Here is a 14274-nt window from a genome sequence, read left to right as displayed (position 1 = left end):
GGATTCATATGGGCTACGCCCATGAGGGGGGAAACAGCTCGGCATGTCATTCAGCACACTATCCGCTGTTTCTAAGTCATGGGTAAACCTACGCGTATCAAAACTGATAATGGTCCAGCATATATTTCTAAAACATTTTCGGAATTTTGTATGTTGTGGAATGTGAAATTAACTCATGATATACACTTTAACTCCATAGGGCAAGCGATAGTGGAAAGGGCGCACCTGACGTTCAAAACACTATTGCTAAAACAGCTTGGCGACCGAAGCATTCCAACAGCACTCATTCCTTCAGCTGTTCACCAAGTTCTTTTTGTGCTTAACATTCTCTTATATCCACATATTAGGACCCATACTCCCGCAGAATTGCATTTTAGGAAGGAGGAGGCACTCTCCCACCCCTTGGTGGTGTACAGACACTTGCCTGATCCCGCATGGCATGGACCTGTCCCGCTGATCACGTGGGGACGAGGGTATGCGGCAGTGGACATCGAGGACAAGCCTTTATGGGTTTCAGCTCGATGTGTGCAGCCATGGCAAGTCCCTTCAACTGCGGAAGTGCTTCCTAACCATTTGCCTTGCCATCCTTTGCTGCACCGTTATACAAGGAAGAGAAGCAGACGAAACAGTCCAGTTGAAACCACCATATTTCACCTTATTGGCTGGCAAGCAGCTGTTGCCTGAATCCTACACTGGCTGACAGTATCCACGGCTCAGCCACTCTCGAACTAGAAGGACAGTGTTGTTGAATAAGACTTTTAAGGGTGAAAAATATCATAAGATATGGAGGAATAATATTTTTGTACAAGATATGATTAAGTTTACTAGTTTATTGCATGCTTCTAAATGTTGGGTATGTATGCCTGCCCCCATTTGTTTTCAAATTAAAGAGGGGGAAGAATCATGGGGCATATATCCAAACTGTCAATATACATTGAAATTCATGTTTAATAGCTCTTGTTCTCTTACAGGAACATACAGTGACCAATCTCAGTGCTATAGAAGCGATACCAGTGCATGGCTAATAAACTAGAAAGGAAGCCTACCATGCAGCTTGGAATCAGAATTCTTATATTCTTAGCTTCCGGATGGAAGTTGGCTTCGACATTTATTGATTATAGTGATTATTATAGTAGTTATTTGCATTATTTTGTGTTGCTATATACAATGTATTCCTTCTTTAATTTCTGTATGTACTGCATGATTCTCCAGTCCACGGCCCGCTTCTGGTGTCAAAAGAGTCGCTTATCGCGCTCGACATAACCGTATTGGTACTGATATATATGATTTTGATAAAAATATAAAGAAAGAGGGCATGTGGGAGCCAGGAAGTCATGGCAAAGGTTTGTAGTGCCACCTGGTGTCTTGCTGACCCAGTGACCAGCATGTCTGTGCCTTACCATGTATTGGGATTGTATTGACCTTAAAAGGAGTTGTGTTTCCTCTGGGCAGTGATGACCCTATATGGTGTGGGTGGGTTTAAGCCTTGGCCGGATGAGGTAACATGAGACACTGGGATGCAGCCATGCGGCTGGAGAGAACAAAGGGTAATAAAAGTGACCGGAGGAGAGGAGAAGATGTCTGAAAGAGCTGCTCCTCAGTCCATGAAAATATGCTGGCTTTCTGCGTCTTTATTTTATACTGATTTACGCCATTTGGAACAGCTGGACTGCTACAGCAACCCTAACACTTTATCTGCTGTCTTCTATCTATGGGCATTACCCTCTTCTACTCTGCTTCCACATCCCACATGGCTCTCACTGCTTCCCAAAATGAACCCCATTTTCTGTCTGCATTGCTTCAGAGCTTTCTGATCCCATCCCTCTGTTAATCTTCCATCCTTTTCTCTCTTCACATCCCAAACATTTCTCAGCAACTCCCTCGTTTCATTCCATGTCTCTCTTCCTGTTTTCCCCTGCCTATTTTTTCCTCTTGCTTGCTGAGTTTGCTGGTGACAGAACACTCTTCCAGAAATTCACAAACAAGAGAACTTCAGATGCAGGTGCCCCATGTAACGTGGCAGCAACACACTAGAAAACTGGCATCGCAACGTGCCTTGGGACTCCGTTGAGAAGCAGCAGTGCAGATACAGTGCCAAATTTATTCCCCTGCTCCCATTCCCACTTTTGATAGCTTTGCTCTGGCCTTTTCTGTTCTCATAAAAAAAAGTGCGAAAGAGCAACCAAAATGGATTTTAGAACTCCTCCAGGAGATTTGCAAATATTGTGTGTATATTTATTTGTTCATACATGCTTAATATTTAAAAAGCTATAATGCTTCCCTTTGTAGATGTAAAACTTTCTTCCTGTAAATCAATCATGAAGAAATAAAAAAAAACCTGTGACATTAAAAGAGCCGAAGAGACTTCTTACCTGTGGGAGCCAGGGTGGGAGCCAGAAAGCCCTGGCCGAGGTTTGTAGTGCCACCTGGTGTCTTGCTGACCCAGTGACCAGCATGTCTGTGTCTTACAGTGTTTTGGGATTGTATTGACCTTAAAAGGAGTTGTGTTTCCTCTGGGCAGTGTTGACCCTATATGGTGTGGGTGGGTTTAACCCTGGCCGGATGAGGTAACATGAGACACTGGGATGCAGCCATGCGGCTGGAGAGAACAAAGGGTAATAAAAACGGACTGGAGAGGAGAAGATGTCTGAAAGAGCTGCTCCATCAGTCCAAGGAAATAAGCTAGCTCTCTGCGTCTTTATTTTATGCTGAAAAGCGCCATTTGTAACGGCTGGCCCGACAAGTGGTGCCCCGTGTGAGGCTGAATAAAAGATACGACTGAGGTTTTTAAAAGAGAGCTAAAGAAGCAAGTTTGAAGCAAACAGTCTGGGCCAGACTGTGAGAAGATTTTTGATCCAAGCAGTGGATATTCATCGACTTACCTCGCCTGGAAAAGGCTGCAAGCGCTATTCATCTACGGATCCAAGGTTAGTCGATCCCTTAAATATTGATTTTAGAAAAATGGGCAGCTCTTTGACTACTCCCCAACAGAAATTTTTAAAAGACTTAAAATTTCTCCTCTCCTGCAACAAATTGGAAGTTCCTGAGGGAGATTTGATACAGCTCATTCTGGCAATCGATGAACATTGCCCCTGGTTTCCTGCAGAAGGAACTTTGGAATTAAAACATTGGGATGATATTGGAACACATTTTCATGGGCTTCCCAGCATTGGTGTACGGAATTTAAATGCATGGTGCAAGGTTCGATATGCTATGGGTTCTTTATCACCAAAAAATATCTCCATAGCTGCATTGCCAACACAGGCTTCAGCTTCTTTAATTCAGCCTGCTGTCCTGCCATGTGTTCCAGCCCTTGCTTTGCCTGCTGCAGCCCCAGATCCCAAACCTCCAGACTGCAGTTCCTCACCAGAAGACCCAAATTTGCAAAAATACCGTGGTCTGGCTGGAAATGATCCTGCTTTTTCAGCAGCAGCAGAAGTAGCTACCCATTTGCAACGTGCAGTATTTGCCTGTTCCTTAACTCAGGATACTAAGGCATTCCCTGGTGCTCCAGCAGGAATTCAAGCCCAGCTTTTGGCTCCAGATGAATTCAAGCCTTTGGCACGTACAGTTTTACCCCCATCAGCTGGTGTATTGTTTGCTCACGAATGGGAAATTGCCTGTGGTGTTTATGCTCCTGCTTTACTGCAACAAATCAGAGGAAAAAATCCTAATCCTACCCTCGCAGATGTGATGGATGCTATGATGGAGCATGGCCCCATTGCTCAGGCTTCAGTACAAGCCACACTGCTGCAGATCTTATTGAGGGATACAGCTCTTGCTGCTAAACAAGCAATGAGAAAAATCCCAGAACCTAGAGAATCATATCCTTCCTTTATGGACAGGCTGATTACAGCAGTGAGTAGCCAAATTGAAAATCCTGAAGCCAAACAAATAATTATCAAACAATTGGCCTTTGAAAATGCCACTGAGGATTGTAAGGTTGCGTCGCGCCCGATAATACACCTTCCTGCCACTACGATGCTACGCATTTGTCAGTCTGTTGGTACAGCCACCCACAAGGCTCAATTGCTGGCAGCAGCGCAAGATAAAAACCAGCCTGTAGCCATCAATACAGCATTTCCAGCATGGCAAACCAAGATCACTGATACCTCAGTGTGGGTAGAACAGTGGCCTCCACCAAAAGAAAAAACCGCAGCAATGGCACCATCTCGTTTCTGAACAGCTTATTTCTGAACAATTGATTTTTGGCCACATTGAACATTTCTATCCCACTGGATCCAGCAGACAGGAACAGTTTGCTTTTACATTGCCAGTATATAACAAATTGCAATCCACCCAGTGATATCAGTGGATTGTTCTGCCACAACAGCATGTGGAACTCCCCTACACTTTGCCAAAATTTTGTGAATGAAGCATTGAAACCTTTCCGCATGCGCCACCTAGAGGTGCTGAACACAAGCTGCATCTGGCAGTATTTGCTACACCATTGTTGTCAACAGGAAATTTATATGCTCAGATGGACAAGAAGAAGACTATCTGCATTATAGAATGCTTACATTTACCTCATACCCCTTTGAAGAACATTCATTCAGCAAATGAATCCACATCAGACAATTGTTATCAAAGGACGTTCACGTGCTATAACTTTGAGCAGTTTTGATGTTGCATCAATTTATATGCCATTTTCACAGACTGAACAGCAGCATTTATTGATCACAAATGCTGCCATGCAAATTGTTTTGGCTGATTTTATAGGTCATCATTTTTAATCCTCCAAAGGATGATCGTTTGACATTTCTGACACAAGTCACTTATGTTTTGACAAACCCCTTGTCTCTCACACTTCTCCCCTCTGCATTAATCCTCTTCACAGATGGAACAAGAAGTATGGGGGTGGTGATGTGGGAGGAGGGAGGAAAATGGGAAAGTTTATTTACCTCTTCACAGTCTTCTGCCCAGCGAGCAGAGCTAGCGGCTGTGATTCTTGCCTTTCAATCCTTTTCTACTCATTCTTTCAATCTTATTGTGGATACTCAGTATGTATATCGCTTTTTGCTATTTTACCAATATCTTATATAACTCCTTCCTTGGATTCTGACTTGTTTTCCTTGTTTCTTGCCCTGTAGGCCTTACTTCAGCACAGAGAGTTCCTTATTATGTTGCACATCTTCGCTCCCACACATCACACCCAGGGTATTTAGCAGAGGGAAATTCAAGAGCAGATTCAGCTCTGAAGAACATTTCTGCCTTCTCTCTTTTCTGATCCTATACTATGTTATAACAACCTTCATCTCCCTGCAAAAGCATTGGCTAAGCAGTTTTCTATTCCTTTGGCCCAGCATATATTTCTAAAACATTTTCGGAATTTTGTATGTTGTGGAATGTGAAATTAACTCATGGTATACACTTTAACTCCATAGGGCAAGCGATAGTGGAAAGAGCGCACCTGATGTTCAAAACACTATTGCTAAAACTGCTTGGCGGCCGAAACACACCAACAGCAGACATTCCTTCAGCTGTTCACCAAGTTCTTTTTGTGTTTAACCTTCTCTTATATCCAAATACTAGGACCCATACTCCCGCGGAATTGCATTTTAGGAAGGAGGAGGCACTCCCTCGCCCCTTGGTGGTGTACAGACGCTTGCCTGATTCCGCATGGCATGGACCTGTCCCGCTGATCACGTGGGGACGAGGGTACGCGGCAGTGGACATCGAGGACAAGCCTTTATGGGTTTCAACTGCAGAAGTGCTTCCTAACCATTTGCCTTGCCATCCTTTGCTGCACCATTATACAAGGAAGAGAAGCAGACGACACGGTCCAGTTGAAACCACCATATTTCACCTTATTGGCTGGCAAGCAGCAGTTGCCTGAATCCTACACTGGCTGGCAGTATTCACGGCTCAGCCACTCTCGAACTATAAGAACAGTGTTGTTGAATAAGACTTTTAGGGGTGAAATTATCATAAGATATAGAGGAATAATATTTTTGTAGAAGTTATGATTAAGTTTACTAGTTTATTGCATGCTTCTAAATGTTGGGTATGTATGCCTGCCCCCAGTTAGTTTCAAATTAAAGAGGGGAAAGAATCATGGGGCATATATCCAAACTGTAAATATACATTGAAATTCATATTTAATAGCTCTTGTTCTCTTACAGGAACATACAGTGACCAATCTCAGTGCTATAGAAGTGACACCAGTGCATGGCTAATAAACTAGAAAGGAAGCCTACCATGCAGCATGGAATCAGAATTCTTACATTCTTAGCTTCCTGATGGAAGTTGGCTTCGACATTTATTGATTATAGTGATTATTATAGTAGTTATTTGCATTATTTTGTGTTGCTATATACAATGTATTCATTCTTTAATTTCTGTATGTACTGCATGGTTCTCCAGTCCACGGCCCGCTTCCGGTGTCAAAAGAGTCGCTTCTCGCGCTCGACAAAGCCATTGGTACTGATATATATGATTATGCTTAAAATATAAAGAAAGAGGGCATGTGGGAGCCAGGGTGGGAGCCAGAAAGCCCTGGCCGAGGTTTGTAGTGCCACCTGGTGTCTTGCTGACCCAGTGACCAGCATGTCTGTGTCTTACAGTGTTTTGGGATTGTATTGACCTTAAAAGGAGTTGTGTTTCCTCTGGGCAGTGTTGACCCTATATGGTGTGGGTGGGTTTAACCCTGGCCGGATGAGGTAACATGAGACACTGGGATGCAGCCATGCGGCTGGAGAGAACAAAGGGTAATAAAAACGGACTGGAGAGGAGAAGATGTCTGAAAGAGCTGCTCCATCAGTCCAAGGAAATAAGCTAGCTCTCTGCGTCTTTATTTTATGCTGAAAAGCGCCATTTGTAACGGCTGGCCCGACACTTACCTGCTTGAAGTTGCCATTTTTCCTCTGCTCCCAGTCCATCATGTCATGAAAAATTGGGATCATGATGTTACGGACCTCTGGCTGTGGGACCAGTGTGACACCGAGAAAGGGGCCAATCATTCCCGGAATAAAGTGAATTTTATGTTCACCTGGTAACAGAAAAATATAAATGTATTTATACAGTTCCCTTTGCATCTTTTCTTGCCACTCTTGTACAGACCATCATTCTGACAATTTAAAATATCCAATTATTCAGGCAGTGCAAGAGGTCAATCCACTTGCTTACCCTTAAAAAAATAAAATCTGGGTGCTTTTAACATGATCACAATGTTGCATCCCAATACAATAAAAGAAAGTAAAGGTTTGAAACTTGTTGGGTCAGCATATTTTTGATTTGGATTTCTATGAGTTGTTGGCAGAGATTACTGCCCAAAGAACACATCCCTTCTACCTGACACTGGGTCACGTATTTGCCATACAGAGCAGAACTTGCATATTCAACATTTCAATCACCTTGGAAAGATATAAATAGTTTCACTTCTGAAGTTACGTTAGGATATTTCATAGGGTTTCTTCTGGAACACTGCTGATGTCAATTCAGACTACCAGCTGTTGAAACCCTGGAACATATAGTGCTGTAGTGCAGTGTATATAATTGCCCTCGACTGAAAGGAATGAGCCAAATCCCATATAGTTGATGGATGGCCAGCATGATTTAGAATAATGAAGGTGGATGAAGAATGTCAGATAGCAGATAAATTGTCTACTCTGCTGTTATAATGTTGAGTGGAATTGGAAATGAGTAGGATCTCTCTCTTTTTGCTGTGTGTGTTATTGTGATGGTGTTATAATTTTTACAGTAGAAAATATTGGATATTGCAATGGATTGTACTATTATTTTGTTTTAATTGTATTTTAAGTGGTATACTATATTTTATTGTACCATTGTATGGTCTACTTATACTTATGGCTAAACGATACATATTTGGAATAAATATAGACCTTAAGTTAAGATAAAATTGGAAGGCAACTTTACCTAGATTCTGCCACATACTGAACAGTTCGTACGCCATCATCACCCGCATGTCACCATACCTGGAACAGAGGCAAAGACACAGACCTTGAGAGAATTAAATGCAGCCAAGTGTTAGCTATTCAAAACAGGTTTTCTTTAATGGACAAGCAATATTTAGGATTAAAAGCAATGGTGTCCACACACAAGTGGAATGGACTCTCACTCTGTAGGAATTTCCTCTCTTCCTTCCTGCAGCTCCCCCTCCTTCCATTTGCTCCAAACACTTGGGAGCAGACTTGGGGAAGTGAGGGAAGAGAAAGAGGGGAAACCCTTTCAAACAACATTGGATTTGACTGTTAGATTGCATTTTATGGAATCTCAGGTCTTTCTTGGTTCTTTTTCTCATTCTTGTAATATATAAGAAATAGGGTGATAAATATGAGCCTTTTTTCTCAAACACTTGAGGATGGAAATTAAATGTCCTTACTTGTCCAGTATCTTTTTACGCTTTGCTGGAGTAACAGATTCTAGTTGCAGGCTGGGCTGATTTATAAACAAGACTGACAAACTGAAATAGGAGTTCCACACCTAGAAATCAGAAAAAAAATTGATTAATCATAAAAGACAAATATGTATACTGGATGTAAACTTTGTGTGGTAGCCTTGCTAGTTCTATTCAGAGTAGATCCATTGAAGTTAATTGCCCTGACTAACTTAGGTTCATTAATTCCAATGGGATTATTCTGAGGACACAGCTGAACACATCCTTTGTTCACAAACATGCAGCAAACAAATTTTACCCCCAAATCAATTTATTCTTCCAAAGGTGTTAAACGGAATCATAACATAATCACAATGGCACCAACTCAGATGTAACAATTAGTTCAAAATACGGTATATGCTGTTTCTGGAAAGAGATGCAATGCTAAGGATGTGATAATATTACAAAGGGGTTAACGGCATTCCTTACCTTAAAATCAAAATCTGTTTCTGTGAAATTCTTGTGCAGTGCAGGGGACAGAAACTGAACTGTTGTAACTATTATACTGTAATAAGAAAAGAGAATACATTGCGGAAATGTTTGTAAACACACAAGTATGCTTTATTTGAACCGGCATTTAAGGTTTTTTAGGCCATTTGTCAGACTATTGGTCTATCTAACTCTATACTGCTTGAAAGCAGCTCTTCAGGCTTTCAGACAAGAATCTTCCCCAACCCTACTTGGAGAAGGTGAGACTGAACCCAAGACCTTCTACATGAAAAGCATGTGCTCTTCCACTGAGCTGCAGTCCTTAGTAACCTGAAGGGATGTCACAAAACAGAAGGGGACCATGACTATTTCTGTTTCTATTTCTGTTAACGACTGCGATGGCACACAAACCTGGGCCCATTTAAAGATCATAACCTGAGTGGGCACATGTTAGAGAAAAGCCTCCCTAAGGTATATCACCCCCAAACCTGCTAGAACTTTAAAGGTTACAACTTTAAAGCAGGGGTGGGTAATGTGTGGCCCTCCATATATCCTTAGACTACAACTTCCATCAGCCTAAACCAACATGGTCTATAGGCAGGGGTTATAGAACTTGTAGTTAAGCAATATTGGGGTGGGGGGGGGCGGGCAAAGAAGAAGAAGAAGAAGAAGAAGAAGAAGAAGAAGAAGAAGAAGAAGAAGAAGAAGAAGAAGGTCACCCAGCAGCTGCATGTGGAGGAGCGGAGACGCGAACCCGGTTCCCCAGATTACGAGACTACCGCTCTTAACCACTACACCACACTGGTTAGCCACATCTGTTTTAAAGGTTTAAAAACAGCACTGTGAATTCCAGACAAGAATCCTGCATCTAGAGAAAAAGCACACCATTTTCAGGAAAAAAAACCCCAAAACATTTTATCATTCTAAATAACGTGTGCACTCACTTGCTGGTGAGCAATCTCATCACCATCCAATCCCGAGGAAAGACACTCATCTTCATCAGATTTCGAAATACGCAGAAAGTCTTTAGCAGAAATTCCTAGCAGAAAGGAAGAAACTGCTGTATTTTTCCGTGTATAACATGACCCCTTGTATAAGACGACCCCTATTTTTGGAAGCCCTCAACAGTTGTTGAGCTTTTTTTGTAAGTTTGCTGAGTCATTGAGCAGCTTTTCTATGATCCCCCGCTCTGGCTGACGGAACTGGTGCCGTAATACACTGCATACTGGCACTCACCAAATACTCTTCCTAAGCCAGGAAGAGCAGGTAAACAGCCTCCCCTCTGATATTTTCCTGCTACTGCCGCAGCACCAGCCCTCGCTTACTTAGCATATTAACCCATGTATCAGACGACCCTCAGTTCATCACAAAAAAAATCAGAAAAAGGTCATCATACATGGAAAAATACGGTAATCAGTGGCAGAATTGTAGGCAAACAATTCTTCTATTTACTGTAATTCTATCTTTTTTGTTTGACTACTACAACACTGCTACCCATATAGGAGAGGATGGCCACCTGATGTGCCTGTGTCACAATATTCCTGTGCAGGATAGTCCTTCAGGTATTCTCGTTCTAAACCATTTAGGTCTTAAAAAGTAACAACTAGCACTTTGAATCTAGATTCATAATCAGTGAAGCCGATATAAAAGAGGAGCCACATGCTAAAAAAAAACTTCAAGTCAAAACTTTAGCTTTTTTTAAATTTTTACCAGCTGCAGTTTCTGATAATTTTCAAAGGCCCCTTGCAGAGTGTGCAGGAGTAATTCAACCTTGATTCAACTATGGTTTTTGTACCATGTTCAGTGCTTTCCTTCTCCAGAAACATGCCTGGCCACAGCCACCACCCCAGAATCCAGGAGGATTCATTTATTGCTAGCCTAATTTTCAAGGAAATAGTAACCTCTTCTAAAAACAAGCCACATCTCTATCACTGAGTTCTTCATTCTACTTATCAGAAGCAATTTGTCTTGTCGATATTACATTTCAAATTGTTAGTTCACATCTAATCTATTACTATTCTCAAGAATAGATTCAGAACCTGCACAGCCTTCCTGAACAGGAGACAGTGTTGGGTATCATTGCTATATTGATGACATCATATTCCAAATGTCCAGAGACTTTTCCCAAGTTGTTTCATGTATGTCAGAGGTAAGATAACCCCACCCAACAAGCTGGATGCTGTTGCAACCAGATTTCAACTGCCCCTCTGAGCACCCTCCCAGTCTTCACTTCTGCAGGGGAAGGGAATCTGGTGCTAGGCAAAGTGTGAAATTGCAGCTCCTTCCTCTGCGAAAGAATTTGCGGCAAGAAGATCAAAGCAGAGGGGGAAATGTCTCAGCACACCTAACTTGCAAATATGCTGAAAGCCAGGCATTTTGCAATTGCAATTGCGCCTGAAAACTTCATACATGAATTTTGAAGTTACAGTTTGTGTAAAGGACCCCTGGACGGTTAAGTCCAGTCAAAGGCGACTATGGGGTGCGGCACTCATCTAGCTTTCAGGCCGAGGAAGCTGGTGTTTGTCCACAGACAGCTTTCTGGGTCATGCAGCCAGCATGACTAAACTGCTTCTGGCTCAACGAACACTGTGACAGAAGCCAGAGCGCATGGAAATGCTGTTTACCTTTCCACTGCTGCGGTACCTTTTTATCTATTTGCAATGGTGTGCTTTCAAACTGCTCAGTTGGCAAAAACAGGGACAGGGCAATGGAAGCTCACCCCACTGCACGGGTTCGAAATGCCAACCTTATGATCCGCAAGCCCAATAGGCTCAGTGGTTTAGACCACAGCACCACTTAATATGCAACAGATAAATATTGAAAATCATTCTGAAAACTTGTGATATAGTCCACTGCTGCTATTTTTCATCAGCTCTATTGGTAAAATATATATGATTAGGGTTGGTTCTTAGCTTACCTTTAATTCATCCTTGCTTTGGAAATTCTCCAGTAAATGTTGGAAATGAGTGTCAGACATCTGACGAAGTAGAGACAAAAGACAGGACACATATTCCCCCTACAAATCCCAATGAAGAATTATTTTATTAGAATTATCACATGCTCTATTTATATAACAAAAAAATACCTTTGGGGTAGAGGGGAAAGGAGTAAGGAGTGAAAATGTTTCAATACTTGTGAAAGCAAAGCACATGTGTATGGATTTTAAAGTACTTGTCTTGATCATTTCAAATTAATATTTCTATTTGGTAAATTCATACTGAGTAGTCTATTTTGCTGAAGAGGCATAATATCAATTAAAAAACAACATAAGAAATTATTTAGCCCAATAAATTCAGGATGGATAAAGTTAGGGTAAGAATTTGATTTGTCTCTTTTCAGTGGAAAAGGGAAAAAAAGGAATATAATTTCTCCCTGCCACCCCCACGCAGAATTTAAATAATCCAGCCTCAAATATTTTGCAATTCTCCCTAGATGGCTCTGGTGCTTTCGATAGCCTTCTCAGCATGTGATGTAATATCATTTTCTCCTCTATAAAGATTCATAATTTTGACTAATTGGAAAAAAACAGGACAAATTGTATAAAAGCTTTCCAGGGATAAATGGAATAAGAGTATCCTTCAGTGAGGAATTACTTAGCATTTTATTATGGTGCCCACTGATAACTTTCAATTATGGCAGCCAATGACTGGCAACTAATTCACAATATAGTCTATGCTCCTTTGAGTAGCTAAGTAAATGAGCGGCACCATGGAGGCTGTGCTTAACTTTACCACTGGAATGAAGGGCAAGGTTTTCAGTTTTGAAGTAGGTAAAAGTTCATGCAGGGAAGGTGGACCAAGGTGAAATGCTGTGTTGAGGGAAAGGGAGAAGGTTAGATAAGCAGGAAATAGAACCTGATTGTTAGTTACTAACAGTGATTTCAGCTGTGCACTGTGGGCAACGTTGTCCTCTTACCGCCTCCTGAGATTGTGATTTACTCATGATAGTAAGTAAAGTTTGTAAAAGTACATCCAGGAGGCTCTCCACCATCATTTCTACCTCCTCAATGACATCTGTTTCCTACAGGAAGCAGTTAAAAAAAGCAGACAGTTATCATCCTATGGAATGGAAATGGTATGCCGAAGGTATTCAGTGGGTCCAAAATGCTGCCCACACATTATTATCTAAGATGGTCCCGTTGAATCTGTAAAAGTTGCTTAATATAGATCCTTCAGCTCTTAAGAGTTTGTAGCCAAACTAATTTCCAAAATGTATAACTCAAAGCAGATATTCTTTCTGAAAATAGCAGTCACTACATTAATTGGATAATTTTAGAATAATCATTTATCATCACCATTAATTGTTATCTGTTTGATCCTGTAAAACTGAGTACCCAAACTGAACCCAACATTTTCATGGACAATTTTGGAACTAATGCAGGAACTTAGTAGAATGAATGTCTAGGGCATAATGTAGTCTGAATGCTGTGTGTCACAAACATAAAATCTTAGCAATTTCATGATTCTGCTAGACTATTCCCTGGTAATTGTGCATAGGATTGTAGCTTTGGGAAATCTTTTAAAGGATCAAATTTTCTTTTCAATAATAACAAAAGCACTGATCATACAACCATATATATCTACAGTTTCGCTGTTGCTACTGTGTTGTACTGCATATGCACAGCCCTCACAGGTAATAATTACATGGCAAATTCCTACTCGACATGTCCCAAAATTCAGTATACACCTGTGGAAAGTAGGCCACAAATAGCTGTACACAATTCATAGTTCAAATTCTTAGGAGTGTAATACAAAGGTAGGCATATAATTTACCACAGAACTAGTTTTGATGATGGAGAAGATACTACTGAGGATTCCAGAGCAGATAAGCAACTCTTTTTGCTGTCTAAGGTGAAGATGAATATGATGAAGAACCACAGGTAACAAGATGCGCCGGGATTCTAGAAGTGGGAAACAAAAGGCAACATTTTCTTATGAGAGAGTTTCAGCTATTGGTATAAGAAGCCTCATTGTTATTCAAAGGCATGCATGTAAAAATGAAAAAGCTAGCATTAATAATAGACAAAGGCACAATAAAATTCACTTAATTGGCCCCTTTATAAACAGCATGCCAGCTTAATTAGGGATTGCCAGGAAACAAAGTTTGAGTGGAATCCATTTTTTACTCAAATTCTAATTCGAAACAATGAATTAATTTACACAGTGTTACAAAAGACATGCATAATTTCCATTGCAGTGAATAGGATTAAAACCATGTGTGAATTGTCAATTTACTAGTGGCAATAACCTGCTGGTGTTTAATGTTGGTTCATACAGGAATGGAGTAAGCCAAAGGTCACATGAGACAGCAGCACAATAGATGGCACTAGCAACTGTCTACTAGACCTTAAATAGAAACGGCACACTGGCTGCACACGAAGTCAAAACATACCGGGTGAATTAATTCAGGTTAGGTTGGACAAACCAATACATACCTCATTAATAACATTC

The 14274-nt window shown here is 41.2% G+C and overlaps 1 protein-coding gene across 8 annotated transcripts in view; it reads right to left on the bottom strand.

Annotated features, from left to right (window-relative positions):
* Nucleotides 1–14274, bottom strand: part of DOCK3 (dedicator of cytokinesis 3) — a 150522-nt gene that overhangs the window by 47646 nt on the left and 88602 nt on the right. For 7 of the 8 annotated variants that reach the window (XM_053377455.1, XM_053377456.1, XM_053377457.1 and 4 more), the window contains exons 25-32: nucleotides 13597–13724; nucleotides 12698–12844; nucleotides 11742–11840; nucleotides 9769–9863; nucleotides 8825–8900; nucleotides 8342–8442; nucleotides 7876–7934; nucleotides 6840–6988 (exon numbers count right to left, since the gene is read on the bottom strand). In XM_053377455.1, coding sequence (XP_053233430.1) covers nucleotides 6840–6988; nucleotides 7876–7934; nucleotides 8342–8442; nucleotides 8825–8900; nucleotides 9769–9863; nucleotides 11742–11840; nucleotides 12698–12844; nucleotides 13597–13724 — 854 coding nt within the window. The remainder of the gene's footprint in view (nucleotides 1–6839; nucleotides 6989–7875; nucleotides 7935–8341; nucleotides 8443–8824; nucleotides 8901–9768; nucleotides 9864–11741; nucleotides 11841–12697; nucleotides 12845–13596; nucleotides 13725–14274) is intronic. The other variant, XM_053377458.1, reaches the window with a different exon arrangement.

This window comes from Podarcis raffonei, chromosome 2 (genome assembly GCF_027172205.1).
Source record: "Podarcis raffonei isolate rPodRaf1 chromosome 2, rPodRaf1.pri, whole genome shotgun sequence".
In the NCBI taxonomy this organism is placed as follows: domain Eukaryota; kingdom Metazoa; phylum Chordata; class Lepidosauria; order Squamata; family Lacertidae; genus Podarcis; species Podarcis raffonei.
This window is presented reverse-complemented; position numbering and strand designations above follow the sequence as displayed.